The 14,137-nt window shown below is 45.9% G+C and overlaps 2 protein-coding genes across 5 annotated transcripts; both read left to right on the top strand.

Annotated features, from left to right (window-relative positions):
• The first annotated feature begins 939 nt into the window (after positions 1–939).
• On the top strand, positions 940–8,252 carry josd1 (Josephin domain containing 1). Of its 3 annotated transcripts, none has more exons than XR_005712266.2 (6): positions 940–1,219; positions 1,788–2,681; positions 2,771–2,899; positions 4,407–4,601; positions 5,774–6,093; positions 6,208–8,252. XR_005712266.2 is itself a non-coding variant. In XM_078102826.1 (6 exons), exons 2-5 carry the CDS (start codon positions 2,326–2,328, stop codon positions 5,871–5,873), a joined length of 780 nt encoding a protein of 259 aa, XP_077958952.1. In that variant the 5' UTR covers positions 1,033–1,219; positions 1,788–2,325; the 3' UTR covers positions 5,874–5,901; positions 6,208–8,252. The 3 variants fall into 3 exon arrangements, 2 of the variants coding, with proteins under 2 accessions (XP_077958952.1, XP_040032713.2); XM_078102826.1 differs by having other exon boundaries at positions 1,033–1,219; positions 5,774–5,901; XM_040176779.2 differs by lacking the exon at positions 6,208–8,252 and having other exon boundaries at positions 1,033–1,219; positions 5,687–6,164.
• Positions 8,253–8,846: 594 nt separating this feature from the next.
• On the top strand, positions 8,847–14,085 carry cbx7b (chromobox homolog 7b). 2 transcript variants are annotated; one of them, XM_040176777.2, is made up of 6 exons: positions 8,847–9,130; positions 10,674–10,717; positions 10,857–10,922; positions 11,220–11,286; positions 11,483–11,801; positions 12,285–14,085. In XM_040176777.2, exons 1-6 carry the CDS (start codon positions 9,062–9,064, stop codon positions 12,470–12,472), a joined length of 753 nt encoding a protein of 250 aa, XP_040032711.2. In that variant the 5' UTR covers positions 8,847–9,061; the 3' UTR covers positions 12,473–14,085. The 2 variants fall into 2 exon arrangements, with proteins under 2 accessions (XP_040032711.2, XP_040032710.2); XM_040176776.2 differs by having other exon boundaries at positions 12,290–14,085.
• The last annotated feature ends 52 nt before the right edge of the window (positions 14,086–14,137 follow it).

A 14,137-nucleotide genomic window follows, 5' to 3' on the forward strand; every position in this document is an offset into this window, starting at 1 on the left:
ACTGTAATTCCACTACTTTTAGCGGTAACGAGCATGTAACGAATAAATGAACGCAGTTACAATTACTGAAATTGAAATGAGTTCGTTACTCGCGTTACTCTCTTTTGTGACGCCAAGCGGAGGGCCGACAAATAGTAAGTAAATAGCTGCCTGTCAGCACAAAATAGTTGTGGCCACCAAACGTTGTGTGTCACAGAATAGTCGCCGTACGTGCATGTAAACAGCATCGCGTCGCTCATGACGAAAGAGCGCAGGCCCGCGGATGTTGTGGCTTTATGCTACATGTATAATCACTGTTATAGTCATATACTACACGTGGGTTATCTAAATCGATACAAATGCACGGAGACGAGGACGCAGTACAAGTTAGGTAATTTACTGGCGCTCAAATCACACAACCGTCAGGCATGAACAAACAATCACAGAACTCCGTCGTAGTGACAGTCAAACACAATCGAGCACTGAGTGCTCGATCCAATATACCACACTGCAGCCGCCGCTCCACGCAAACAACCACGGCTCCACTTTACACGGACTGCAGTGCAGCCGATAAACCGGGCAGAGCTGAATAGATTGATTGCTCGCTATGTTGAAGATGAGATGCATCCTGTCAACTGTCGAGTCAGTTGCCTTCAGGCAAATGCCTGAAACAGTTATTTTGTATTAAGTTAAGTTAAAAAGGACTTTTATACTATTGCTTGATTTGAAGGCCTGTTGCCCTGTTGATTACAATAAATAGGTCTAAAAAATATGTTTATTTTGTTTGACTGTTCAGCCCTATTTATATTCATTACATTTAAAAAGCAGACATAAAAGTAACTTAAAAGTTACTTTCCAGAGTAACTAATTACTTTTGATACACAGTAACTGATAAGTAATTCAATTACCTTTAAAAGAAGTAACTGTAAGTAAATACTCATTTTCAGTAACTTGCCCAACACTGATTATTTGTAGTAATGTCTGCAGGGAGGGACTACTGACGCAGGCGGCGGTGACGGCAATATGAGCCGCGAGGACGCTACTGCGCATGTCCGCGAGGACGGAGACAGACTGGGAGAGAGACAGACAGAAAGAGTGAGAGAGAGAGAGCGCTATCCTTGGGAGAGCTTGGCACAGACAAAGGACCGAGCAGCCTGTAAGGAAACGGGAACGGGAGGATCCAGTTCACTCACCGGTATAAAGTAGTCCGGTCGAGACGCGCGCGGGCGGAAGCGAGCGGGTAAGTGGTCCGGCGGAGAAAAACGGCGAGTAACGAGACGTTAAAGGAAGCGGGCGGCCGAGCGGCTCGCGCACACACGCTCACGCAGAGGAGCCACATGACTGTCGCCACATATCTGCTCCTCTAGGGTTCCTCTATGGTTCCTCTCCCGGTTCCTCTGGTTTCACAGTGTAACAGCCGCTATCACCGCTAACGCGCCGTGGGCTTTCTAACGTGTCTGTGTGTGTTTGCGTGTGTTTGTGTCCGCGCGTGTGTTTACGTGTGTGTGCGCGCTTGTTTTGTTCATAGCTGTTGCCGTATTTCTGCTAGCTTACTGAACAGGCTGCTTCCTCTATCCAGACTGCTGCAAATGTTTACCTGCTTCTCGTTCTGGGGTTTGCTGACCCAGAGGAGGTGGTGGAAGCTAACAATACCCCCCTCCCATCATTTTTTCTTTCTTTTAGATGACGTTTTAGGCTTTACTAACTTGTGGTGGGAATTCATCACCGTAGGGGTTCTTTTTTAAAATACTGGACTATGCACAAACAGTAGAGTATGAATATACAGCTTGATCCTCTCTTTCTTTCAGCGCCACGTGCTGGTTGTTGGTCAGCAGTGATGGAAAGAACCGCCAAGCTTGCTCAGTGACTAGATGGAAAGAGCCGTCGACACACACACTGAGAAGATGGAGGAGGAAACGCACACAGAGCACTTTGAATGATCACACTGCCGTAGTGGTGGAGGAGTAACCTTTCGTCTGTGAGCATCTGGAGGGTTTTTCTTTGCTGGCGATCCCCTCTCGAGCCCCGGTTCTTTTGACCCCACCCCTCCCTCCCGTTGACCTCTGCGCACATCTATTCTTCAGACAGAGCAGGTGTTAAACACCCACAGGTCTCATTTACCTTTCGACCCCCCCACCACCACCACCACCGCCAGCACCACCCCTCCCTCTCCACCGCTCACAGGGACTGAAAAGCTCCTCTCTTCCAAGCGGCTGAGAGGTTGCTATGGCAATGGTTGTCGTGGTGCTGACGTAGCATCCTGAAGGCAGTAGTTGTGGAGGTAGTGGTGGAGCTGGAGGAGGTGGCGGCGGCGGCAGTGGTGGCGGTGGTGGCGATTGTCGAGGGATGGGAAGCGCTCCGTATCCAGCTGGCGAGTGGAAGGGGAAGGCCCTGGGCGGCCTGCATGAGCTGGCCTGCATGCGCTGGAAGATCAGCAAGCAGAAAGGGGGAGGGGGGGGAGGGGAGTTGGTGGTGGGAGCGGAGGAGAGGAGGTGCAGGGATCCCACGGATTCTCAGCAGCATCAGGATCTCTCATCCTCTTCCTCCCGCCCCGCGCCACTGCCTCCTCAAGCCTCTTTGACACCTCCGGCCATTTACCACGAGAAGCAGCGCAGGGAGCTGTGCGCCCTGCACGCGCTCAACAACGTCTTCCAGGACGGGGCGGCCTTCAGCAGGGACACCTTGCAGGAGATATACCAGAGGTGGGGCAGCCGCCGTACCAATCTGCATCACCAACTCAACCGGCGTGCGTGGGTTGACCTGTTGAATCTCTCTCGTGAACTCGTTGCAGGCTTTCTCCCGGCACTCTGGTGACACCTCACAAGAAGAGCATGCTGGGAAACGGGAACTATGACGTGAACGTCATAATGGCAGCCCTGCAGACTCGAGGGTTTGAGGCAGTCTGGTGGGATAAAAGAAGGTGTGTTGGGCTGGGGATGACACTAGGAACTGTAAGGTAGCTGGAGGACAGTATGACGCCACAGTTACAGGTTATTATTTGTTTCGTATTCACATAACACTAACATTTAAAGTGAAATCAAATGAGGACACCGACAAATACACTAACTGCAGTTGCATGAATGCGTCGTGATGGGATGCTGGGTAAACAAAGAACAATGCATATAGTCAAATTAATGTGATTAACTCAATGACTCTCGAGAACCAGTCTCATTTATTTACAACAAAGCAAACCATCAAGACACTAAAACACTCAATTTATTTACATCATAGGGAACGCTATCAGCTATATAATAAAAAGAATACAAAAGACAGATCAACACTCCGATAGCTGATGTAAAAGCATAAAAGTGCTGTTCACGCTGACTGAATGCTAAGATCTGCCTGCCAGCGTTCTGTTTGACTGAGGTCACGCTGCCCCGTCGACCAATCACAGCGCACGTTATTGCTGCTCTGTACGTTGGTGCAGACGTACTTATGACGCTGCCTCGGTGCTGCTGGCACGTTGAAACATTGGCCGTGGCTTCTCCCTCCCTCCCAAACACACCTAATCAGCAGTGTCTTAATGATCTCTGTGATGAGTCAGCTATTCCAGAGTTTAAAATCTAAGCGGCCGTTTCATCAGCATTCCTGTTCCCCTCACCAACAGTTATTCCACCCTGTTGTTACAACAGACTTTTACCAGTAAAAGAGGTGAATCAGAAGAGCCATATTCCCGTTACTCTGTCTCGACCCAAACAGGAACTCCAAGCTTCTCCTTTTGTAGCGACAAAACCGCCACGCAGATGCTGACTGATGCAGCACGCGTGATTCCACCGATAAGCTTCTGAATAAAACTTGAATGTTTTTTTTCATTTATAAATATTCAGTAGAGATGCAGTTTCTGGATAGGAGTTGTTTGTAATCTAGCTGTGACCTTTGACCTCCTTGTGGTCATGATACGGCCACATTGTGAATACATCAAGGCAATGAATTCATGTGATCCTCTTCACATCGCTGGCGTGCGCTCGTTACGCTACACATAAACAACATCATTTGGACAAAGAGGCTCACAGGAAGATTTAGGGAAGGTTAGTTATGTTTTCATTATTCTGAGAGAGCTATTGTGAAATACTGTCTTGATAAGCCTGTCTGAAGCCACGGTGTGTCCAGCCGTTTGACATTTAATGGATTGAAAGATACATGTTGCTTTATTCGTAAAATAATTTAATTAAATTGGCTCCACAAAGTGCAATATATACTTAGTGTATGATAAATTCTTCAAGATCTAATTGCTACTTTCAGTAGTTCTCCAGCTGTAGTGGAGACTTTTCTTTTGCATATTGCCACCATTCAGATTGTTCTGTTGGATTGAAAGTCTTCTACACAATAGTGTTTCTAAAACGTCTCACCCCTAATGTGTGCCGGAGAAAATAATCAATGGTCATTTAGTCATTCACTGCCACAATAAATGTCCTTTCTTCCTCCAGGGATGTATGCAGCATCGAGTTGTCCAACGTGACGGGCTTCATCCTGAACATGCCGTCCAACCTGCGCTGGGGGCCTCTCCGGCTGCCGCTAAAACGCCAGCACTGGATCGGGGTCCGAGAGGTGGGGGGAGTCTACTACAACTTGGACTCCAAGCTGCGCGGCCCTCAACCCATCGGGAGCCCGGATGAGCTCAGGTGAGAGGTTGTGTGTGCGTCTGCGTGCGTGCGTTTCGCCCGTTCCTACTATGACGGCTGCGTCCCTTTATGAGACCTTAAAAAGACACTTTGGCTCCTATTTGTTAGATATATTCCAGAGCCACGAATTCTACTTTACGCCTATGGACCATGCAAAGATATTTTATTTTATTTATTTATTTTGATTTCTGTTCCAATGATCATTTAACAGCTTATTAGCCCGATATTTACCCCAAAAGAGAGCTAAAAGTCCTCTTCAACATTGGCCCACACACTGTACACAACTGCTTTGCAAAGTAATCGTGTTCATCTTGAGTTTCTGCTGCCCCTAGTGGCCATGAAATAAACCAGCAACTTTAAAACATTACATAACTTTTTTTTTAGGGCTGTCAATAGAATAAAAAAATTAACTAATTAATCGCACATTTTGAAATTCATTAATGGCGATTAATGAATGTTGTTGTTACAATGTTGTTTTTAATGAATAGTTGTTTTTCTTCTAAAGACTAAAATTTAAAAATAATGAGTGTTACAAAGCCTGTATTTTAGACAATGTTGTTTAATTGTTAATGTTATTTTAAACACAAAACTACACACATCATCTTCAAGGCAGAATTCCACCGGGTGGAACACGTTGAACATATTGTCTCCTGTCCTCGTGCACTTTGCCCTCAACTCCTCATCAATTGACTTTCAACTGTGTTTGTGTGCCAACAATCTCCCCACAGCTTCTTTTAATGACACAGTGGTGGTCCTCTGCAGACTTTGTGCCGCGCAGAGTAACGTTAGATGTTGAGATGGAAGTAGCATAGCAGCTAGCTTAGCCTATCAGCTAACTTATCACAGTGGTGGTGTAAGTGCTACGTTTGCCCCCTCTGAGTAATTCCTCTGCTGTGTGCAAAAAGCTCTCTCCATCTTGATGTAACTGACTGCAGCTTTCATTTACGCAAACGTACATTAACCGTGTTAAAATATTCTGTTGCATTAATTTCACATTAATCGCTTTAAATATTGCCCATGTGTTTATAGAGTTTGCCATTTTGTTTGTTTATATATATATATATATATATAACAATTTTTTACAGAAATTGATACGAGAGAGTAGTTGGTCTTGCCCTTCCTCGTCATAACTGTGGCTGTCCTATCTACCTATCCTATCACATCACAACCAGGAAGTTTCTACGCCAGCAGCTGCGAGGGAAGAACTGTGAACTCCTGTTGGTCGTCTCAGAGGAAGTGGAGGCACAACAAGCATGGCGGTCTGACGGCTAAGGGTCGAGGCAGCCATCGGGGGCCAAGGGTGGGCCAATTACGGAATGTTTCGGGAGAGGAAGTAAAGTTGTGCACAGCCAATCGCATGGACGCACAGTTGCAGATCTTTTTTGTCCCACTTTTTGGGGTTTTGTTTACACAGCCATTGCTGGACTCTTATCTGAGAGGATGCAAAGCAATGAAGGAAGCAAACACTTTACTCACAGCGCAGTTAAGACTTGTAAGACGTTACCATTATGTTTCTGCTATTATGTTTTATATACATTTACATATATATATATATTGACTATTTTTCAATGTCCGTTTTTTCTTTTTTTCATCTTCTTTGTACCAGTTTCCAAAGCCATGGGAGCTCACTGCTGAGTTAATGTGCCGTCTCCCTTGGGGATCCTTCCTGCTCCCATCGTGATGTTCACCTGACCCCCCCCCGTCTGTCAGTTACCCCCCTCCTTCATTTTCACCACAGCGTGCCCTTTTGATTGCCTCGGTGTGACTCCATCTCACTCCTCCCCTCTTTTCATATCACAGGTCAAAATCAGTGATGCATCACAATGCCGACTTTGTATTTCATCCACTAAGCAAACACACAGTCTGAGCCTATACTGTACCGAGAGACACACACACACACGCGCAACAGTTTTATATGCAACACAGCAATGCAACGCCCTGGTTAAGCACTCCATCTAGTGGATGCTATCCCTCGTTTCCTCTCAAGGAGAGAGTGAGCATCCTTCACCCAGCTTTCTTTGTAAATTGTTCAAATGTTTACTTAGTAGGAATGAGGAGTGTTTGACATCGAAGGCAGTAATGCAATACTAACGTATTCTGTCATTCCGTGGAATGATACACATTCAACATTAGATCAGTCAAATTATGGCGATAAGAATACCTGTTGTCTAAATCATTGAGAAAATCAAACTTACTAAATGACAGAAATTGGGCGTACTTTGAGTTACCAAGTGACATCAATGAAAAAAACAGTCAAACGTCTCATTTCAAAGTCATCACCTGTCTAATCCGACTCAGTTGCCATGGAAATGTAGCTGTTCAAGCTTCCTTCCAGTGTTAAACTTAGCAACTATTCTGAATCTATTAACTGTAAACACAAAGAAATCTGCCAAAATTCTCACTTGGGATATTAAACTAAACATATTTGGCTTTTACAAGTCATACAAAACAAGCTATTTCAATATGAAACGTTGTGATGTTTATTCATCACAATTGTCTGACATTTTATTGACATTACTGACATTGATTAATTGTGAAATTAATCCCTAATGAACGTAACGGTTTGTTGAAATCTTACTTTACAGCTTGAGGTTCTTTGGAACTTAACGCCAAAAAAAGGATATCAAATGATCTTTGAGTTGAACTGTAATCTAAACGGTCGATATGAGTGGATGTTAAAAAGCACCACATCAACGTGCAGAATAAGGACGCGCCACAGGGGGGGGAGGATATGTGTTCGCTGTGGTATTCTTCACGGCTTCACACCGGTCCAGAGGGGCCACAGCAGCCCCCCGTAGCACAGGAGCAGGACCCGCCTTGTCTGACAGCGAGTCCCCGGTTGCCCCTCGGCAGGGGGTCCCTAAGCGTCTGCTCTCAGTGTGAGAAGTTTTGAGCGGAGGGAGGTTGTCCGTTGGCGAGGAGGGAGAGCGGTGTGCCTCGCGTAGACGAGGGGACGAGGAGGAAATGTGGGATGAAAAGGAGAACGCCGAGGTGGGGAGTGAGGCGAGGGGCGGTTTGAAACGAGCCTTATGAGAGATTCCACTGTTTGTAGCTTTCAAATCTATCAGTTTAAGGGAAACTGTTAATACTGTATGTATTGTCTCTTTAAGACAATATTGGCCTTAACTTGTTTACATAAAAAGAAAGAATGGTTCCTCTGAAAGATTAAGAGGCGCTGTGCAGTTTGATGCCATTTCAAGAGATTTATTCCAAAGCACCAAGTTGTAGAACAGAAACCGATGAAGCTCCTCAAGTATAATTTGTTCACTTTTGCAGCTAAGGGCTTTACGTTATGTTACTATTATGTGTTTGAAATAGTATGGTTTTATAAAGATAACATGTTTTCATAACGGCGCATGTCTTATTTATAAATGACGCACTTTGATTCCCACCCAAAATCTGCAGGCCTTTTATGTCGTATCGTATCCGAGGGAACCCACAATCAACACATCAGAGAGGCTGCCGTTAATTCACTGAGAATTTTTGGACCGACTCACATCGCAACGAGTGTCGCACAATCACTTTCAATGTGTGCTTTTTCTGCCACGACAATCCATCCAGCTCATCCTACTTAAGGAGTCCTGATTGTCACTGTATTTTTTTTTTTGTTGCATAGAAATAAAAAGGCTTTTATTGGCACTTTATGTATAAGCTACGGTGTGTGCGTGTTAAATGTGTCGTTATTTGCATTGAAGGTGTCTCTTTAGAACACGAAGCCGAATGGATCGATCTTTCTTTTTGTCCAACCTTTTCTGGTCAGTAGTGGAAAGTAATTCAGCACATCAGCTCAAGTAGAATTGTGAGGTTCTCGCACTTTTACTTAAGTATTTACACCTTTTAACATAACACATAGATAAAATATGAGAAGCATTCAAAATACAATACTATTGTGAAATATATAGTGGTTTAATAATGTTTGGCTTGTGAGCCCTATAAATGTGTGCTTGGGGTCATTTGTCAAAAGCTTTTCGAGTGGTTTTATTCCATAAGGTGAATTTGAATTAAGCATTATGAAGCAAAAGTATCCCAAACCCATTGGATTTATCTTGTGAAACACTGCAATCGATAGTGGTACTAATGTAATTGTAATAATAATAATAATAGGCCCGCATCAATTACAAGGGACGTTCTTGATACGTTCTACTTGTACCTGTAACAGTATGTATTTTATTGTCGGTGTCCATCATCACCGTGAAGATCGAGCAGCCAGCGGGTCCTTGGAAGGGAGCGCGCGCTCTGGGGGTCGGGCGCGCGCAAAGCGGTGTGCAGATGTGTCGCAGATTTCTGTAGAAGTCACGGGGCGCGCGCACTGACCCCTCTGAAGCGAGTCGGCAAACGTGCCCTCGCACACGCCGGCCGCCCGGAGGGAGGGACGCAACCGGGTGACGTCAGCGCGGTCAGCACCGGAGAAAGCCGCCGTCACTTTTGTCACGAGCGGAAGCGTCGTGGCGCGCGCGGACATGGAGCTGTCGGCGATTGGAGAGCAAGTGTTCGCCGTGGAGTCGATCGTCAGGAAAAGAGTTAAAAAGGTGAACCTAATACGACCCAGTCAGCCGGTATGGGGGGAGGAGGTGATGGAGAGGGGGGAGGAGGTGATGGAGAGGGGGGAGGAGGTGAGGGGTGGAGGTGTTGTCATCGCATGTGTTGGCACGTGTTGGGTTAAACGGGCATTATGGGTGTTATGAACGATGCGGTGAAGCAGACGTTGTGGGCCCGTTATATATATATATATATATATATATATATATATATATATATATATATATATATATATATATATATATATATATATATATATATATGCTGATGACAGATGCAGTTGCGCAGCTTGAAATCCTGACCCGAGTAGTTTTTATTGCTTCTGTGATGGGTTTATATCCTGCAATATACTATTAGTTACTTTGGACTATTGTTTTGTTTTTTTCATCTCATCTTGCCACCAACCCAAAACAGAAAATAATTAATTTAGCAAGTATGTGAAATCATTGCGATCCTCACACTCAGTAAGCATGTGGCGTGTTTGCTTGATAAATGAGGTAATCACAGGGAGCAGAAGGATGCCACTAATGCTCTATTTTATTGGTGTTTACGATTGAGATCCACCCGATTCTCATTTGTCTAAAAGATCAGCGGTTTGAGTTTAAGCTTCATGAATAATTGGGTATAGAGTGAAAGTTGGTAGGCAGAATATACAGAGGCCAATGTTAAAACCACAGTGGACAATATCTGTCCATCCACGTGTCAAACATGTCAGCTCACGTTGATACTCACTAATAGGATGTCAGGTTCAACCCTTATATTTCTGTTTACAGGTGACATTTCATCACTAGTTGCCCTAACGGATGCTTTACAGTTGAACCTACATTGCTTATGGAGGATGTGGCCTCTTCGTTTTAAGCCAATTTCCTGTAAAAGGGGAAACTGAAGTCGGGAAAAGGGGCGACTTTACCCGCTGAGAATAGCTTTGAGAGCTTGGAAGTTGTTATTGGGGTGACGTCACCACCACGGATGACTCACTCTGAGTGGCCCCGGCTTGTAACAGGAAAACACACTTGGACATTTCACATCATCGCTCAAGTACGGATATTGTCTGATGGCATGAAACTCCCTCCTACACGTGCGCTCCAATCAACAGCAAGAATATGATGGAATATAGACATCAAATAGAGATGCGATGTGACCTACAGCAACTTATCACTGTCGTCCGGCCCACCATCAGCGAGATGAACCACCCTGCAAGGTTATGAAGCTATATTTGCGTCTGTATTATGCAAAGAAAAAAACAGTTTTGAGGGCAAATTTCTTGCATTGCAAAATATACCTTCATACTGGGTCCAGTGATGGGGTATTTGCAGCCTGACTACCCTCATCGAACTCCAATCTGAGGGGTCTGAGGTACTGTACCACACTGTCTGTTGACTTGCCGCAGGATAAAAAAAGTATATATCAAAGAGAGACATGTAGGATCGCCAACATCTGCAAAGAAAGTGTCATTGGGAGAATGATGATAGTACTGAGACTGCAGAATGAACCTCTTGTCTGATACCACTCACACGCGGCGTGTCTTTACAGGGGAATGTGGAATATCTGTTGAAGTGGAAAGGCTGGCCTCCAAAGTAAGTATGTCAATTTCACCTGAAGGGCTGATAGAACATGTAACCGTCACAAACGTGTTCTAATATGCTCCGGCTGTCACCAACCGCGTTGGTCAACCCTGCATTGACAGATCAAACCCATTCTTGCGACCTCTCGCAGGTACAGCACATGGGAACCGGAGGAGCACATTCTGGACCAGCGCTTGGTGCAGGCCTATGAAGAGAAGTAAGGCTTTTGCATTTTGACACTGGCCTTGTTGGCGAACACGTGTACCTGTTAGCGTGCCTCCAGTATGATAAAAGCTGAAGAAGCAGGGACACATGAGGGAAAAAAGGTGTTCCATGGTGCTACCAGTGGGGCAGGAGCTCCTCAGGGAACTGTTATGGGACCGCTTTGTCTTCCTGGATATCCAATGAAAGACCACGACACAAACAGTGTTTGAAGAGCCTAAGAATACCGCTCTTAACCCGGTCAGAGAATGCCGTGTCCCTGTTTTTTAAACTGCATGCTGGTCCATTTCAGAGAGCAGAGAGAGAGAACTCTGGGGCCCAAGAGAAAAGGATCCAAAGCCAAAGGACTCATCCTGCAGGTAAAGTTTGGCGTTCAATGGAAAAAACAAGAATTGAAGCGTGAAAGTTTTGTCTAGTTGCCATGCGTTACTTTATACTTGATAAAACTAGGTTTCTTTTCTTTCTATCACCCCTTGTAGTCAATCAGAATTTTTAACTGTGCCACTGAAATCCAACTAACATTTCCCCGTCGTCCTCCCTTGGATCTCTATCCAGGATACCGTCTTCACCATGGATCTCCGCAGCGCTCACAAGCCCCCCGAGCAGCCGCCGCCTCGCCTGCGTCTCTCCCTCACGCGCTCCCTGCCCCCCGACGACGGGGACGAGGGGCGGCCGGCTCATGGAGAGTACACGTGCCTCGACTCGGACCCTCCGAGTCCCTCGCACGAGGACTGGGAAGAGGAGGAGCAGGAAGAGGAAGAGGAAGAGGAGGAAGATGTAGAAAGTAGAGAGGAGGAGGAGGAGGAGGAGGAGGAGGAGGAGAAAGAAGAAGCTATAAAGCAGAAGACAGAGAACAGTGGAGGCACTGTAAATGGTAAGTGTGTCAGTCGGTCAGCCGGTGGACTCTAATCGCCGGCTCGACCCAGTTTACTTGACTGCGCGTGAGCCTTGTAGACGTGCACGGGCTCTTTTCACCCGGCGCGCATTTAAAAGAAAAACACCACATGGCGCTTCCTTCATCCTGATCAAATATAAGTTGTAAACTCCTTACAAAATGTGTTTGTGCATGTCAATTTAAGCCGATAGGCATTGATTGTGTTGCAAGATGGGAGTAAAATGCAAGGTGAGGCGCCAAACGGCGACGTGGCGCGCCGACTGTGAGGCCGAGGGCCGCTTAGGGCCGCCTGCTCCTGCAGCCAGAGAGCCTGCTCTGTGCGTACATCCCGTCCTGCAGAGCGGAGACGATGCACGCAGGCCGGTTAACTCAATAACCGCGCACACAGGATTGGGCTTGATGCAATCACTGTCCGACGGCGTCTCTGCCCTCCTCCGTCTTTTCTCTCCCTGTCTCACCCAGGACAGGAGAGGACGGACCAGCGCCGCCCCGCCTCCGGACCCCACGAGGTGGCCTCGCCGCGCCGCGCCTGGAGGCCCGCCCGCGGCCCGGGGGAGGTGACGGTCACGGACGTCACCCTCAACTCCCTCACCGTGACTTTCCGAGAGTCGAGGGTGCGCATGGGCTTCTTCAGAGACTGGGGCCAGTAGGTCTGACGCGTGACGTCTGAATGGGAGAGGAGGGGGCGGGGCCACGCTAACCACGGTGCGTGATAGGCGGTTGGGCGTAGGCGGCGTTGGTGCCTTTATTCCCTCTCGCTCGGGAAGGAGCAAACTACTCGGTACCCTCAGGGTGGAAAAGACCACTGACAGACGGGTTGTACGCAGGATGGAAGATCCCAAAACTCCCATTTCTTCAGGTCTTCCTTCCTCATGCGACATTCATTAAGCCCTTTTCTACTTTTATTTGTATGAATGGTGCCCTGCTTTAGTCCATCCGTGTTATCTTCAGTCTTCCTATTTGCTTTCCGCTGGTGCATTATTAGTTTGTGCAGTCGGCACAAATGACACAATTTGCCAAGTCAGATTGAGCAAAGTAAACAAGCGTTCAATTGCACATTTCACACGACAATTGTAGCTGACCACCATCATCAGTTGAATGCACTTGTTATTAAGTAGCACACCGTTTCAAATAGAAAGTGCACATCGAGCGAGGGAGACACGGAGGTCTCTGGCTGCTGTCTCCGAAATCAAGAAACCAGATGACTGTAATGTGAAACAATGTGCTTGTACTGTATTTGCTGTCGGCAGCCTGTTAGTAGAGTTAGACCGCGATAAAAGATATCAATATGTTGGTATATAAACGTCCAGTTACTAACCTATCACAGCTAAACGATATGTCATTTATATGTATTTATTTAAATTGCTTTGTAATAGTAGTTATGCAATAATGCAAACAGCAAGATAATCTTCCTTTTGAAGTCAGATCTCTGAAACATGAGGTGATGCTACTACGTCTAAACTAAAATACTAAACTCTCACACAAAATTCAGACTCTTCCCCAATGATTGCTTTTATCTTGTGATGCACTTTAGTACAAGTGTTCAAGCCTTGTATAATTCAATAATGAGATATGAGATATTTGTAAATCTAACTGAGAAATTCTCTATCTGAAATGCACTAATGTGCATAAATAGCACATTACCGATCCAATAACCGATCAAATGAGTGAACACATCAATTGACCAGCAGATCGACAGACTTAAAATAAAAACCGCCCGAACGCCTTTCGCCCCGTGGACACGGGGGCTGATGTGATCCGCCCCGAGGACGCAGAGGACAACTGTCTCTGTGTGGCAGCAGAGCCGCAAGGGATCAAAGTGCCTGACGATGCACCATTTTGTTGTTTTGTCTGTGGAGCTTTTAGGGCTAAACCCCCCCTTCTCTATCCTTTACACACACATTCACTTTTACTCCCCCAGCTTATTCGGTTCCTCCGATGATGCCATTAACACTTGAAATACGAGGAGACTTTAGAGGGAAAGAAGATGGATGGGGGGTAAAACGTCATTTTTGGGGTCGTTATTTTTCTATGTTGATTTGAATGTATATTTATTCTGTAAAGGTACCGGTGTATTTGTCAAGCGGAATAGTTTTTATACGGTTTAAGACAAAGCGAGCGCGGCGATGCGACGCGGCCTGAAGTTGCTTCCGTCTCCACCGAGAGAAGAACCTTGCACTTTACTGTGATGTAACCCTGAAACAAGTGTCACTGTAAAGAACGTTTCTATGGTAATATTAAAATAAATGTTTAATATTTTAAACCCTTGTTTTTTGGCTGCTTATTGATCCTTCCTAAGGGGAAAGGTGATGGGG

The sequence above is a fragment of the Gasterosteus aculeatus genome, chromosome 5 (assembly GCF_964276395.1).
Source record: "Gasterosteus aculeatus chromosome 5, fGasAcu3.hap1.1, whole genome shotgun sequence".
NCBI lineage: Eukaryota > Metazoa > Chordata > Actinopteri > Perciformes > Gasterosteidae > Gasterosteus > Gasterosteus aculeatus.